The sequence below is a fragment of the Anguilla rostrata genome, chromosome 2, assembly GCF_018555375.3.
Source record: "Anguilla rostrata isolate EN2019 chromosome 2, ASM1855537v3, whole genome shotgun sequence".
NCBI lineage: Eukaryota > Metazoa > Chordata > Actinopteri > Anguilliformes > Anguillidae > Anguilla > Anguilla rostrata.
Window position 1 is genome coordinate 11,063,959 of NC_057934.1, and position 14,995 is coordinate 11,078,953.

At 37.6% G+C, this 14,995-nt stretch overlaps 1 protein-coding gene across 2 annotated transcripts; it reads right to left on the reverse strand.

The window, feature by feature from the left end:
* Positions 1-3,946: 3,946 nt before the first annotated feature.
* On the reverse strand, positions 3,947-12,192 carry fas (Fas cell surface death receptor). Of its 2 annotated transcripts, none has more exons than XM_064319772.1 (9): positions 11,707-12,192; positions 11,183-11,315; positions 8,506-8,631; positions 7,770-7,890; positions 7,018-7,088; positions 6,594-6,686; positions 6,429-6,466; positions 5,697-5,730; positions 3,947-5,405 (listed from the first exon to the last, which is right to left on the reverse strand). In XM_064319772.1, the coding sequence occupies exons 1-9, from the start codon at positions 11,743-11,745 to the stop codon at positions 5,122-5,124; spliced, it is 939 nt and encodes a 312-aa protein (XP_064175842.1). In that variant the 5' UTR covers positions 11,746-12,192; the 3' UTR covers positions 3,947-5,121. The 2 variants fall into 2 exon arrangements, with proteins under 2 accessions (XP_064175842.1, XP_064175837.1); XM_064319767.1 differs by having other exon boundaries at positions 6,429-6,469; positions 11,707-12,173.
* Between the last annotated feature and the right edge of the window lie 2,803 nt (positions 12,193-14,995).

Genomic DNA, 14,995 nt, shown 5'->3' on the forward strand with positions numbered 1-14,995 from the left:
CAGTAAGGTTAGTCCTGGACTAAAGTGAGCTTTGTATGGAGAGTCTTCACATAAATTTGAATTTAGTCGAGGACTAGGCTTAATCTGTGTCTGCGAAACTGGCCCATTAATAACTAGGTTTACTTCATTACAATACTACCTGAAATTATATAATTATATAAAGTTTAATTATATAAAAGTGAATTATATAAAAATACTATACCCCTGTAAACAAAGGATAATCATATCACCAGTCAGACCAGCCAGACCCTTGACACATACAGTATATTTCAAGACAATTAGCAGTAAGAATAATCAGTTTTGCTAGTGGCATAAGAATAGCAACATCACACAACTGCTGCAACAAGCACCAAATTACCAGACAGACACAGAAGTGGAAAGAGACAAGGGATGAAGTCAGACCGTTGTTAAATTTAAGCATAACAGGAAGATCTCTGTGATTCAGACTCCCTGCTGAGTCCGCATGTCCGGTCTTTTGAAGCCAAACGAAACTGCTGTTAATAACGCGGGGGCCGGGGGATTTTGAATTCCCGTTAAGGAGAGAGTGAGATCCTGGAAACGCATTGTTTTACTGTTCCATTGTTTTTTATTAACCCTCCTATTATGTTTGGGGTCAATTTGATTCCATTCAATGTCTACTGTCTCTAAAAATATGGTTACCATACCTTTTTCAGCTAGATATTTCATGACTTTTCCTAACTTTATGGGGAAAACGTGGCAAACATGAAATGAACTGAAAAAATTATTTTCGATGTCCTGTACACGTTGTACGCATCAGTGTTGTTGGGTTATTTTGACCCCAAGCTCTAATGTTATATAAAATCATAATTTTGATCTTGTTTTTGTTGTGTTGGCTGAGGGCACTTTCACATTAATTTGTGTGTGTGTGTGTGTGTGTGCGTGTGTGTGTGAGAGAGAGAGAGAGAGAGAGAGAGAGAAAGAGAGCGTGTGTGTGTGTGTGTGTGTGTGTGTGTGTGTGGAGAAAACATAGTTCCCACGAGATCTCTGATCTTTTTTAATAAGCACTTACCATACCAACATAAAGCCCTGCAAACACCAAAACATACTTTGTTTTCCATTTTAGGTCAATGAATGAGATTGTATAGTCATATAAAATCAATACTTGATGTATAAGGGGAGGATGGGGGGAGTCATGTTTTATTTACTGGGCTATTAAGATGATCAGTAGAAAGGCCTATAGTAGCTGAGAGAGAAACTTGGGTAACACTTTCAGTTACAATTATTTTCTGCAGTTTTATATTGCTGGGGTCAAATTGACCCCAAACATAAAAGTTGTTAGTTAATTAAAACATAATAGGAGGGTTAAATGATATAGCTTATGTGCTTAGCAGGCACCATTACATAAGAAGTAATCCAGAATGCGACTTATACTGGTTATATTTATACAGGCCTGTTTTAAATAATGATTGACATACCGTATAATATGTGTGTGTGTGATCAAATTTCTGCTTTTGTCATATTCATTTATTCAGCAAGATCTTTACAGATCTTTACACGTGCACTTACGCCCCTTGCTCGAGGATATGTCCCTTGCTCAGACTCTCATACCCACACTGTAGCGTCTTCAGCTGTCCACATCTGGGGTCCAGATATTCTCTATATCAACAGAGTTAGATAATGTGTGTCTGCAAAATGTGCTGCGGACCACATAGCATTGCTTTTTCATTTCAGAGTTTTTGTCAGTACTTTGTCAGTGGTCTGAAATCTTTGATGAAGAACATTTGCCAATTCTTCAAGTTATTTTAATGAGAATAGACTACCTGTGAACAATAAAACAAATTGCCCTACAGATCTTGTAGGCGAATTACATTTTTCACTCACAGAACGAATAATGTATTTCCTGTTGTGTATGATGAAATTTTTACATTTGGCAAGAACAAGATTGTTAAGGCCAGGGGGTTGTTCATGCATGTTACTCAGACACTAGGGACGCCAAATCAAAGAAGTGCAATAATTTAGCAGAAAAGGTCCACAAATTAGGCGGCCTTTTTTGGTGACATATATTAGAAGACCTCTGGCTTTTTTATGTTGCTGAAGGACTTTCACCCCTGCAAATGGAACTCAGCCAAATCACTTACTAATGCCAAAATAATAATATTCAGATCCGAGTCTTATAACCATTTTTTTAATGACATCTATCTATTTGCAGAAATGTGTTTTAAATAGTGTTTAAATTAACAGACTATTTAAAAGGAAAAATGCATTCTAAGATGAATCTGTATGAAAGCGATCTTTTATCGGGAGAATTCAACAACTATATCTTCACCACCCTAGTAATGACAATAATACCCTACCTGAGTCACCCTGTTGCGTTTAACTACAGCCAGAACAAATCAGAAGCCATAACGTCACACACAATGACTATAACCCTAATCCTAAACCTAACCCAGGGGTGCACAACTCCGGTCCTGGAGGGCTGATCTGCGTGCTGGTGTGAATACCTTGCTGTGTAAATGGATTGTTCACAAGTTCCTATTTTGGGGCACAACGGCAAGGTACAACTTTGCCTCAGCATAAAGAATGCATATTTATATATGTTTAACTAAAGCCGGCTGATTAGCAGTGATGGTAATAATAAATAGTGCATGCGGGTAAGGCAAGATGTTTCTTTCTAAACAGGCACTTCATAGGAGTATGCTAGTCTAGACTCGCCTTCGCTTCAGCACTTCTGCATAGCAGTATGCATTTCTCTGGATTCTGGTTCAAACCTAATAGGCTCAATAACTGTTTGTTTTATTGCAGTATGGAAAAAGAAAAAAGGTATTAGCCAATATGTCAATCATTGTGTTTCATTCTGGGGAAAGTCTGACACAAACGGATGCATGCCAAAAGCAGATTTAAAATTCTTGGCACCAAGTTCAGTCATTAGTGTGTTGGTTATAAGGGATGTAGCTTTCCGATGTTTGAGTCATCAGTTTTACCTGCTCTTGGCATCACATCTCTTTCCACAATCATGGAATGAAAAAATGTTGTTACAGACAATGTGATTTCTGTCCAGACATTATGTCCTTACCCATCTTGAACAGATGACTCAAGAGGAGAAAGTATGAAAAATTAGTGAATTTTACTTGGACAGAAATGGTATCGTATACACAGCATGTGCAGTGAAATGATGTCAGAGGACACACTACTTTTCTTTGACAAGTTCAAACTTTGAGGAGATAAATCTACATGGCAACTGTATTGAAAAATAGCCTAAATTATTTGTGGGCATTTTATGAAACAATTTATGGCATTGCTTTGATTTCACATGCAGCTACAATAACTACCATAAAAGGCAAACCTCGGAAAGTCCAAAACCTTTATCTGTCGGCAGCAAAGTGTGCGTTCAGCCGGTGGATAAACAGGAAACTTAAAGATAAACGCCACCACATGGCTCCACTAGACAGCTACTTTACTTTCAGTTTCCCAACCCTGCATTTATAGAAGAAGGCAGGGTCACCAGGAAGTGTTAGCCGTTTGTGAAAGAAGTCGTTCACAAGGATCCATTCAGCTCAGTACCTGCTTATTGATCCTAATGTTGTTTGCTGAGCTTACAAAAAGGCTCGGAAAACATGACATCACCCACATAATTAAGGCAACCGCCCAAGCCCAGCAAGGAAGTTAATCATAAACACGTGGGGGTTTTTGAAGACAGGAAAGTCCCTGAGCTCAGTAAAAGTCCCACTTGCTAGCTCGCCAATCTTACGCAAGACAGCATGATGCAACATACTATAAACAAATATTTTACTACTTCAGCATGAGCATTTGGATGAATAATCCACACCATTTAATTTACTCAGCTACCAGGATACATATAAAATATATACATTTTGGGTTACTCTATCATGAATAATATTTTTGGGGGACTTAAGCCATTTAGTCTCACAAACTGCCTTCAATTTGCTAACAAATATTCCTCAACCACTCAAATAAACAAATCACATTCTGTTTAGACTGTTTTTTTTTATTATTCATTTATTAATTGAACTGGCCAGCAGTCTCTGAACACCCATCATAAAATTTTCATTTTCTTACTTACAAAATTCCATAAAGTTACACAAATATGGATGTCTTACCGGAGTCTTAAAACCACCAGAGATACTGGGGAATAGTACACTTTTGAGGAATTACAGAATACAAAAACAATAATCCCTGGGGTATGTCAACTGTTGGACTTTTCTCCATTAAACCAAGTAGAATCATCCCAAAGTACATCTAATATTGAGCTGAAACTATGTCTAATAATGAGTTTTTTTCACAACACAGTCCACAGCCAAGCTTGCATAGAATTTGATCAGATGAAAGCCTCTCACGTGCGACTTTGGCATGCAGACACCCATTACATTACATTACATTACATTCATTTAGCAGACGCTTTTATCCAAAGCGACGTACAAAAAGTGCATTTTCATGATCGTAGACAACTGTTGAACACGGGTTCAGTAAGGTACAATTACTTATTTTGTAAAGCTATTTCTAGCCGAGAACAAAGAACAGTATCCTGGTCTAACATCTGCAAAGCCAAACTAGGCAGAAGAATAAGCTACAGTATTAGGACGAATACAATTTACCAAGAAGCGCAGGGAAGGGGCAACATGTAACAAGTGATAGGAAAAGGTTTTTGTTTTTTTGTTTTTTTGTTTTTTTTTTTAAATATATACAGCGTGGTGGTGGTTATTCTAGGTATAGTCTGAAGAGATGAGTCTTCAGGCCACGGCGGAAGATGGATAGTGAGGGGGAGGTTTGGAGAGGGACGGGGAGTTCGTTCCACAGAGAAGCACCCAATCGAAAAGGGGCGGACCCCTAACCAACCAAGCCCACTGGTACCCTAGGCGACAATCATCAATTCTGCGTGGTCTGGATTCAATCAGAGACCGTGGGGCTCATCCATGCACCACAGCACAGTGCCTTACACAGATGAGCCACCCAATCACCCCCCAACCAATTTTCTTTGATAACAACATTGACCAGGCACTTGTTTTCCCATACCACGGCAGTAACATGATCCACCGGAGACAGGGCACTAAATGGTGCACAGTCTGGTTTCCATTGCAAATCAAGAGCCACATCACACACTGAAACCCAGTGCACTACCAGATGAGCCATCCGGCAGCCCTATTACTTCTTCTTCCCAGTCAGAATTATCTTCTTTATTTTATCAGCAGTTGTATTCATGCCCTTGTCATTCAATTTCTGAATTAAATTTGGAGCAGCATTTTCGAGACCTTGCTGTTCACACCAATCCTTCAGTGTTCTGTAGGATCTTTCCTGAGAGTCATATGGAGCATCCACTTCGTGAAATTGTATAACAGTATCTTTTAAGTCGCCTCTGACCAGCTCTAATGTACTTCTTGGCCCTAATTCCTTCACTATGTCATTCAGGTGGGGAGTGAGGTCTATGTCTGTGAATAAGGGAGAACAAAGGTCTTGAATTTTACAGCACTGCAAGTCAAATAGTTCAATACATTTTCAAATACATATTCCATTTTCATAAATAAGAGCAATGAACGGGTTAATATCCCCCGTGTTGTATTCAAAGCAATGTGAGTAATCATAGTGATTATGTGCTTTTGAAATTAGCCTTTTTTTTTCATGGAAAATATTTTAATGCGATAATTTTTAATGCAAAGGTTTACATTTTTGTTTGTTAAAATCAAATATTTGTAATACTCAGGGAATGAAAATATACATACGTTTAAGTGGAATGCGTTCATTTATATCGTTGTCCTAGAGTAGGAAAAAAAAGTAATTGTGTTAATTTGTTATACATGTTCAATATTATGTTTTCATATATAAATAACACATACTGATTGTATTATCTGTGCTGAATCCATTTTGTCTCTGTTTCCAAAATGACTGACTTACAGAATTATTTCATACCATTGTTTTTAGCCACAGTCCTAGATTATTTAAACTTCATAAACACAAGTGCTGTAACATTTACCATGTTTCAGTCAGCCATTTCCAATGTGGACAGTAAGATTATTATACCACTAGAGGGCGATCAAACCATAGGGTGAGGACAAAAGTGCAGTGAGGAAGGGGCTTCTTTCGGATTAAGCTGTCTGTACATGAGTACGTCTGTCACAAGATGTGTAAAAAATGGAAAATTCTATTGAAAAAAAATGCCAAATTTTGTTTTTTGTATTTCTATCATCTATGCATGTAGCAGTATCTGGAGAGGGGTAAATGGTGTCACATATATCAGAATCCAGCCTCTTCAAAGAACACTGATAAAAATTCATGCCTGCTGTATATATGCAACACTCAAGCTAATGAAAGGGAGAGTGCCAAGCTATACCTTGCCTTTAAGTCAGCTTTGCAAGCATGTCAGTACAAAAGCTGGTATAAGTAAACTACTGATTAATTTAAAAAATGTTTGTAGCTACAATCATTTTACCTTTTCAGCAAAAGAACAGACATACCTTGTGTGGGTCTTCGACACAGTTGTCTTTCGGTTTATCTGCTAAAAAAAGTTAAACTATTAAAACCAGACAGCAAGTATGAAACAATAATAATTTCCTCAATGATACTGTGTGTATTGTATACATATGGGGGGGGGGGGGGGAAACAAAAAAGCAAGTACTTACCAAAACAAAAAAGCTTTCTTTTTTTAAAAAAATACACAATCGCAAGAATCGCAAAAATAATTGGTAGAACAATGAGTGCCCACCATGCATCACCTGCATAAGCAAAGAAATTAATTAATTAAATAAGAAAACATTCCTTTTAACATCATACAAACAATTAATTTTATACATCAAACGAAGAGAACTGCATTACTTTTGGATCTCCACCATTCTGAATGCATACTGTACATCTGTGTTACATGCAGTTCCTACAGTGGCCACTAGATGTAATGGCAGTTAAAACAAACTCCATTATTCAGAGAAAACTATAACAATTTCAAGGTGGTTAGAAACCTGTGGGGAGATAGCAACAGAGAGTGTAATCTTTTGTAATCTATCTGTGCATTTGAAATTTGTACCTATTTACACATTTATTTATTTTTACCTCCTACTTCCTTGCAGACAGTATCGCTGGTGCGCGTGCATTCTTTTTCAATAGCAAAGCCATCTTCACATCTTACACAAAAACAAAATAATAAATCAATCTTACGTCAAAAAAATCATAGAAACAGAATTTATGTCTGAAACTATAAATACATCTGGCTCAAGCTGTATTTGTATATATTCATATAGTTGTGCTAGCTATGAATTTGCTAGGCTTCTTTACATTGTGGTGAAGCTGTGACAAACATATACACCTTCACACCCTGCATTCATTAAGTTGCTACAGTACCAATTATACCTGTAATAAACAGATACTGAGAGGAATACAGCATAAAATCTTTATATTTCACCCAGACCTGGGTCAAATACTTATTTGTCTTGGATTCAAACACTTTTCTGCACTCTATTGATCTTGTCTGGTGTAATCGAGCCTGCCAATATGACCAGAAGGTGGGGTCTGCACTTTTTGAGAGTATTTAATTGGTTCCAATACACCAGACAAGATCAGTAAAGCATAGAAAAGTAGTTGAATTCAAAACAAATGTATGTATTTGACCCAGGTCTGATTTCCCCTGTGTTTTGTAGTTGTTCTTATTTCTAAATTCAGTACGATGTTCCATGAAGACATAGCTTAAAAATAGAATTTAAAAATTCCCTTTTGTGTAATAAAGGCCTTTTGATGGCACAAATATTATTTTAATGATTCTGCCCATTATTATAAATCAATGCATAAAACCATATGAATGCACATACTTTTTGCAGGAATGACATGCTTTGCATTCCTCTCTGACTGCTTCCTCACAGTAGTATCCCTCCTTGCATCTGCAGACTGTGTTCCGCCTCACAGTGCATTTTTCTTCTGTTTCCAGATTTGCTAAAGAAATTAATATTGCATATGATTATCCCACACAATTGCTTAGTCAATACAATGATGCTTCTGTGACATCATATCAGGTGATAAGGAAAATGTGAGTTCAAAAAACACTTAATCAGTTACAGTGACAACTGATATCAAAGTCCAAAACTCCTGATTTAATCAGAGGGCTATTTCTTTATTCAGAAACACAGTAAGGCAAGACAGTTTGTTTAACTCATCAAACTGTGTTTAAGAATTAGTAGGCAAATTATTGCACATACATAATTTAATTCAAAATCAAGGACAGACATTGACTGAGTTCAGGCCAACATCTCCTAGGATTAAGATATCAAAAAATGTTCAATAAAATTGGACACAGAAGCCTTTATGGTGAACTTTAGTAGATATTTGATGATTCATTAGTTAGATGCATAAATCATGTACGTAGATTAAAACATCCTAAAACTAGGATGTGGTTTCCACTTGGACATCAAAGGGAGAGCACTAATCCATAGATGTAAACTCCGTTTTAGAATCAATTAAATATAGATTCTTCAGGTCATTTTAAAGTTAGACAAAGTTTCAAAGAGCAAAATAACATGTTTTATTCTGTATTGGTTCAGAGACGCATACCTGTAGGGTTACAGGACGTGCATGGCTCACAGGAATCCAATAAATTGGCATGGTCACGATATGATTCCCCTTCACAGGACAGACATTCTGTTCCATTGTTTTGACTGCACTTGTTCACATGATAACCTTGCAGAAACACAGGTCAACATTATTAGTGGTGTCAGTAATCCTTGTAGCATCAATGCTGTCTTAAAAGGCATTGTGAACTTTTCCAGAAATCCACGATGCACAAATTAGATGGTACTCTACTTGGATCTCTAGATGGAGGCAGAAACACCTTGAAGTTCAATTGCTTTGCAAAGAAATAAGTTGGCACACATATGAATTCTGTGTGTTTTATGGTAATAATTGTTAATATTTCCTCAAATGTTAACAAGTCCTTTCACTGTGCAATGTGAGTAAACTACCACTAGGTGGCCCCCGTCAAACATTGTACATTTAAGACATGAACATTGAAATTACTTCTCTGGTAAAATTCACCATGAGCAAAATGGCGGTAGGTGGCGGTGCCATGGGCGGTGCATAGTAAAACAACAGTAACAAAAAAATGGGAACCGGTTGTCACATTTAAAAACTTAAAGACAAGTCTATATGTGACCATTTTTTCCCTAAGAAACATTCGGGCCTTATGTTAAAATCATTTCCAAATTAAACTTTTTCAAAGGTGGTAACTATGGATTTTTGTGCTATTCTCAAAATCGCAGAGTGGAATCTGCCCTAACCTTTGGGTTGTGTTTGTGTCATGTTTCTATATTTTATGTTCCCGTCCTAAATTGAATAGTCCATTTTAACTGTTTAAAAAGAACTCATCAAGCATAAATTATCACCCAATGCTGTGTTACGTCTTTCAATTAATTTCATTGCCAATCATTATCACAAGATTTACACTTCTTTTTTGAGTTTCTGGTCCATAGAACTCATTTACCTAAAATTATACAATGCAATATATTTTGTGACAAATTAAAAATAGCTACACTCCACATTCTAGGCCCCCCTCAGATTCGGGCCTAAGACAAAGTGTCCGAGTTGTCCCCCATCTCCCCTGTGTGTCAAAGTTTACTCAGGATACTCGTTTTGAAACAGTTTCAAATTTGTAGTGGCACTACATAATGACATCAGTTGTGTTTCTGGTCAAACCTGATCAATGCTATACACACACTACCATTTCATAGGAGAGATGAGAAATGTTGCAAAATAACTATCCGGTCAAAATGTAGTTATACCAGAATTTCATTCCTGAAGCTCAAATCTACCATTCACCTAAATTTCAAAATTAAAATCATTTTGGAAATGAGTGAAATTTTGTCAAATATTGGGACTGTTTGGTCCTCCAGGTGTAAAAATATTTTACATCTGGTGCACACTACAAGATTGAAAATGTGGCAGACCCAACACAACAACAGATTTCACAATTTTTTTTTGTCTTTTAGTAGGCCTAATCAGAATCAGAATCAGAATCGTATTTTATTGCCAAGTACGTACACATACGAGGAATTTGTTTTGGTCAACACACCGAGGCAGCCATCTGCGGCGCCATCTTATTAGACGAGAAATGAGAGAACAGGAGGAAGGAGGAGGAAAAAAACAGTCCTTTCAATGAAACGAGAGGGCACTCGTTTCATTGAAACGAAGAAAAACCTCAGCACATAGCAACATCATAAAAACATTACAAACATTACAAACATTACAACAAAACTCGAAGACTTGCACATGTGGTAGGGGGTAGGGTGTCGGGGAGGGGAAGTGTCGCAGCACAGACACTGGGAGGAGCGCGCAGCCGCTCAGGCGCATCGCATCAACCCTCAGCAGACTGCAATCAGAATGCACACAGCAGACATTTGGCCAAGAAGGAGCATCACACACTTAACGTTTATGCTCACAATAATTATTAATAATTATTAATTATTCTCAGAACCTGACATCTCTCATAAACTCGCGTGATTTAGAGCAAAACAAATATTCCTCTTCCCAGTCAGCTAAGCACTCATTGGCTATTGTGTGTTTCTGTTCAAAATTCCATCACTGTTCCCTTCACACTACAGGGTTTCGAGTCATACTCTCTCCCTGGTAGAAGAAGGTCTACTACAGGATGTCTCACCACTATGGAAACGCAGTAATTGTAATTGGCCATAGCCGAGACACGGCCTGCATTTGTGGCAAGTGCCATGACTGTGAGCAAAATAAACATTTTGCTCACATTTGAAGCCTTGTGTTATTATCCTTAATGTAGGCTACACATCTCTTTACATTGTAAATAGTAGAGCCCCCGAAACATCCAATATCTGTCAAATAAAACTGTATTTATTTGCATATCAAACATTGCTATCCAAGGCCTTTTTTAAGTGTTGTGTTTTTTTGTACATTTTTATTGTTAAATGCTTTGGAAAAATGTGTCAATCATGCCACTGATTAGCCTTCTGCTTGTTAGGCAGCATATACTGAGATACCATGTGGTTCTTCTTTAAAATGGAGGCTGCTACTTATTTACATAAACTAAATAACCTTAACATACAGTAGCCTAAGTGCTGCGACTGTTCCCTCTTCCCTCAATCATACAAAACATATGTGAAAGTAAAAGCTGTCAATCGTAAATGGCACAATGCAGAATGAAGTTTGGCTGAAACTGAATTGATAATGTAAAGTCTAATAAAAACAGAATAAAAAAGAGGATTCATACCAGGTGGACAATTGCAGCATTTCCGCCCTTCATACTCCCCATATCCATCTTGGCACTGCTCTCTTTTCATGCGGCTACTACCACGACCGATTTCTCTTATTGTTGTGCACTGAGCGTGCAAATTTTCAAGTAACTGTGAAAAAAAGGTTATGCGTTACCTTATTGTTAGCATTAACATGCCATGTCATGTTATGACAAATCGCATGTAAAGAAATGAAACTAAAAGTACTGTTCAAAGTGAAAGAAACTCACAGTAAAGTATCTAAGGACAAGTTGTTTAGATATGTTTGTACTTCATTTCTCGTAATATTTAATTCATAAAGTAATCAGGTTTTTTAAAAAATGAAAAATGTTAGCAAACCAGACAACCTGGTCCAAGAGAGACCAGATCAAGTGTTTACAGTATAACATTGATTTCTTCCACCGAATAGACTTAATAAACTAGCATAAAGTGCCTCTGACACGCCATTTACAAAGCATAATGTACGGTAAACGCAGTATCATAACGGTACTTATTTACTTACCACAATCAATATAAGTAGTAGGAAATGAGAGAATTTCATTTTGTTGCAGTTAGCTCAAATAGAACTTCCAAGAAACCTAGCTTCTGCTGCAGCTGTCGACTGTTCTCTGATGCAAAATTTCCTGTTTTGAATTACCTCACTTCCTGAATAGAGCTCTCCTCCCAGTCTCAATCTCCCTGGTAACCGAGATGACTCATTTGAGTAGTTCCATGCTCTCTATGTGTGCAGGTTTTCAGTCGAAGTTAAACAACAGATGAATGTGTGATCCTAAAGTTTATAGGCTGTATAGCATAGTCAAAAACACTATGAAAGTTGTGTAAGTCGCTCTGGATAAGAGTGTCTGCTAAATGTAAAAAAAATGCCTGTAATGAAAATCTAAATGAACTAAAGACAACAATAAGAGTAGGTCTCTGTGCTAACAGTATTCTGCATCCTGAAACTCCTGAAGGTCAGCAAACAGCTGCAAAGAGGCTACATTTCAGAAGCCCGTGATGGTCAAATGAAATGAAGCTTCTGAGTCAGGGAGCCATTTAGCTGAAAAGGGATTCCCTTCTTTAACAGGCTCTCCCCAACAGCGAGATGCAGCACGAGGTACGTTCATTCCCACACAGAAAGTAGGAACTGACAACAGCCAGGCATACGCTTCGAAGCCAGGAGTCGGCAAAACATTCCAGAGTTGTGTCTTTTTTTTTTCTTTCTTTCTTTTTTTTCCTGCCGATGACTGTTGATGCTAGATGGCCAATGAGACAGAGGCTGGTGGAGTCCTACTACTGCTCAGCTGCTTTGCCATTTTCGGTCAAAGCACATGCCAATCGAGCAGGGGTATGTCAGGGAGTCGTTTCCACAGACCGTGTAACCTCCCTGATTCCTTCCTTATGTCTCTGATTAAAGGTATATTTGCAGGTTTAATGCTGTTTTTGAGATAAACTATTTTACAGATTTCTGGAGATGCTGTAAGCACATTAAGGATGTTGTTTTAGAGCTTATTTTAGAAATGACACAAACCATTTGTTTTAATCTGGACATACCCATCCGTTCTCGTGAGTTTATAAGAATTCAGGTATAAAATATATATATAAATAAAATATATATATATATTAGTAGCAGTTATTCAGGTGTAGCCTATTATCTGGCGTATGTTTGTTCACTTTGGAATATTGAGCTATGTTAATAATAAACTATATAATTTAGAGGTTCACGTTTTAAAGTCTAAAAAGGTATGCACCCCATAACTGCATTTCCATTAACCATTTTTTAAAATGTATATTTTATTTTATTAATTTTATAATAAAATAAAACTATGCCCATTATTATTGGTTTAGATGTGTGTGTAGCAGTAGGTCTGTTCACTAAAATTAAGAGGAGTTCGTTGAAGAAATAACTTTTCCTGAATTGATAAAAGGATTTTAAGGAAAGTACAAAATACTACCGAATCCACTGCATTATAGAAACACGGGAGTCATAGGTTCCCCGAGACAAAACTATGAAGAAAAAACGTTCAGATACGGGAGAGAATCGCAGCATTGGAGTTCAACTAAACATGGTCAAAAAGTACACAGCGACATATTCTGCAGAATAATTTCCTAGACCAAGCATTGTGGATGTCGCGTAAATCTGCGGAGGGAAGGGATCGCAGACGAACAGGCACGCGGCGCACGAATCGCCGGCTGTTTTCCCAGACCACACCTCAGGGGGGGCTCTCTCCTCCCTTACATGCCGTGAAGAAAAGTAGTCTGCCAAGTCTTCCCTTATTTACTGAACAGTTCCTTTTTTGGTGCTACATTAAAGTCTGCGCACACGATGTACGATGGGTGGAAAAAAAGCTTTCAGCTTCCGTGAATGTGCTAAACTGAACTTCTACGTAGTTTTCTCTAAACTGCTAAAAATTAAACATTTATGAATAAATGTGAGGATATTCTCTCCTTTTTTATTTTTTGTTTAACCATGTGAGTATTGTTGTGTTACTGATCTTGCACCCCTTTATTTTATTTTAATGGAAAATGTCCTTGAACAGAAGATATTCTTTAAGAAAAAATCACTATTATCAAGTTTGTATTGTCAACCAATATTGTCAGTATTGTAATGAAAAAAGGTTAGCTAAAAACTGTCATGTAACTGTTTTAGGGTCTAATTAGATCATACATTATATTCCCACACCCAGTGCAAGGCAAACACCAAGGATTAGTGTCCTTGCCTGACATAGCAGACAGACAAACCAGGGATCAGCAGCAATGCAAAGGAAATCTGTACTAGTCTTCAGGGGAGTAAGAAGCCTGTTTGTTATTCAGAGTCACAGGTTATAAAGTAGTCCTGTTCTTCAAAAACTCTGAAGTTTTACTGCATTTGTTGAGACAATTGTTTTGGAAGCCCCAATTTTGAATTCTAGAAGTGTCCAGTTTAGTTACATTACAACATTTCCCTGATACTCTTAACCCGAGTGACTTACAAAGGTTACATTTTTGCATACATTCCATTCATGCTGCCGGATATTTTAGTGAAGGAATTCATAAGTACCTTGCAGAAGGGTACAGTGATTCCACTGGGAATTAAACGCAGAATGTTTTATTTACAAGCCCAGCTGCCTCACCATTGTGTTACACTGGCACACTCTCCCTTTGATACCGGGATATTAGCCTCTTCAAAATCAGTGAGGCCCTGGCCACAACCCAATCTTGCATCGCAGTAAACAACCAACATTCCAATCATTTTTTTTTCTGGCTGAAATTTTCCAGTAGTGCATACACTTGGAAAAGACCCCAATGCCGACACATGCTCAGCTTTCTTTAAAAATACGCAATATAAAGAACAAACCGAGAGCCTGCTCCACACCAGTCCACATTCAAAGCCAATGGAATAAAAATCCCTCCAATGGTGAACTCACTCAAACAAGCGAGAAGTATGAACACAGAGCATCACACGCATCTAAACAATTGTTAAAATGACAAATGAAGGTCCAGTGTCATCTCGGGGCTTCTCAGCCAATCAATTTTCTGCTCTGCCAAAATATCCCTATGAATAGGATATTGATTTAAAAGGGATAAAAAAGGATATGTCGAGCATCGGGTTTCACCTTTCTGGCGCTGAACAGGTCATAACGTCATTTGCAGTCGCTGATGACATCTATGCACCCAGCCAGCAGCACCCTGTCTAAATTAGGCTGTAGTATTTTCCAATGCTTCTAGGCTTGCTGTAGTATACAGTACACGAATGGTCAGACTGCAATGTCTGTTGATTACATTTTGATTTTAAAAGTTCTCTGAAAAGCAGAATGTCTTATTTTCTTGCATTG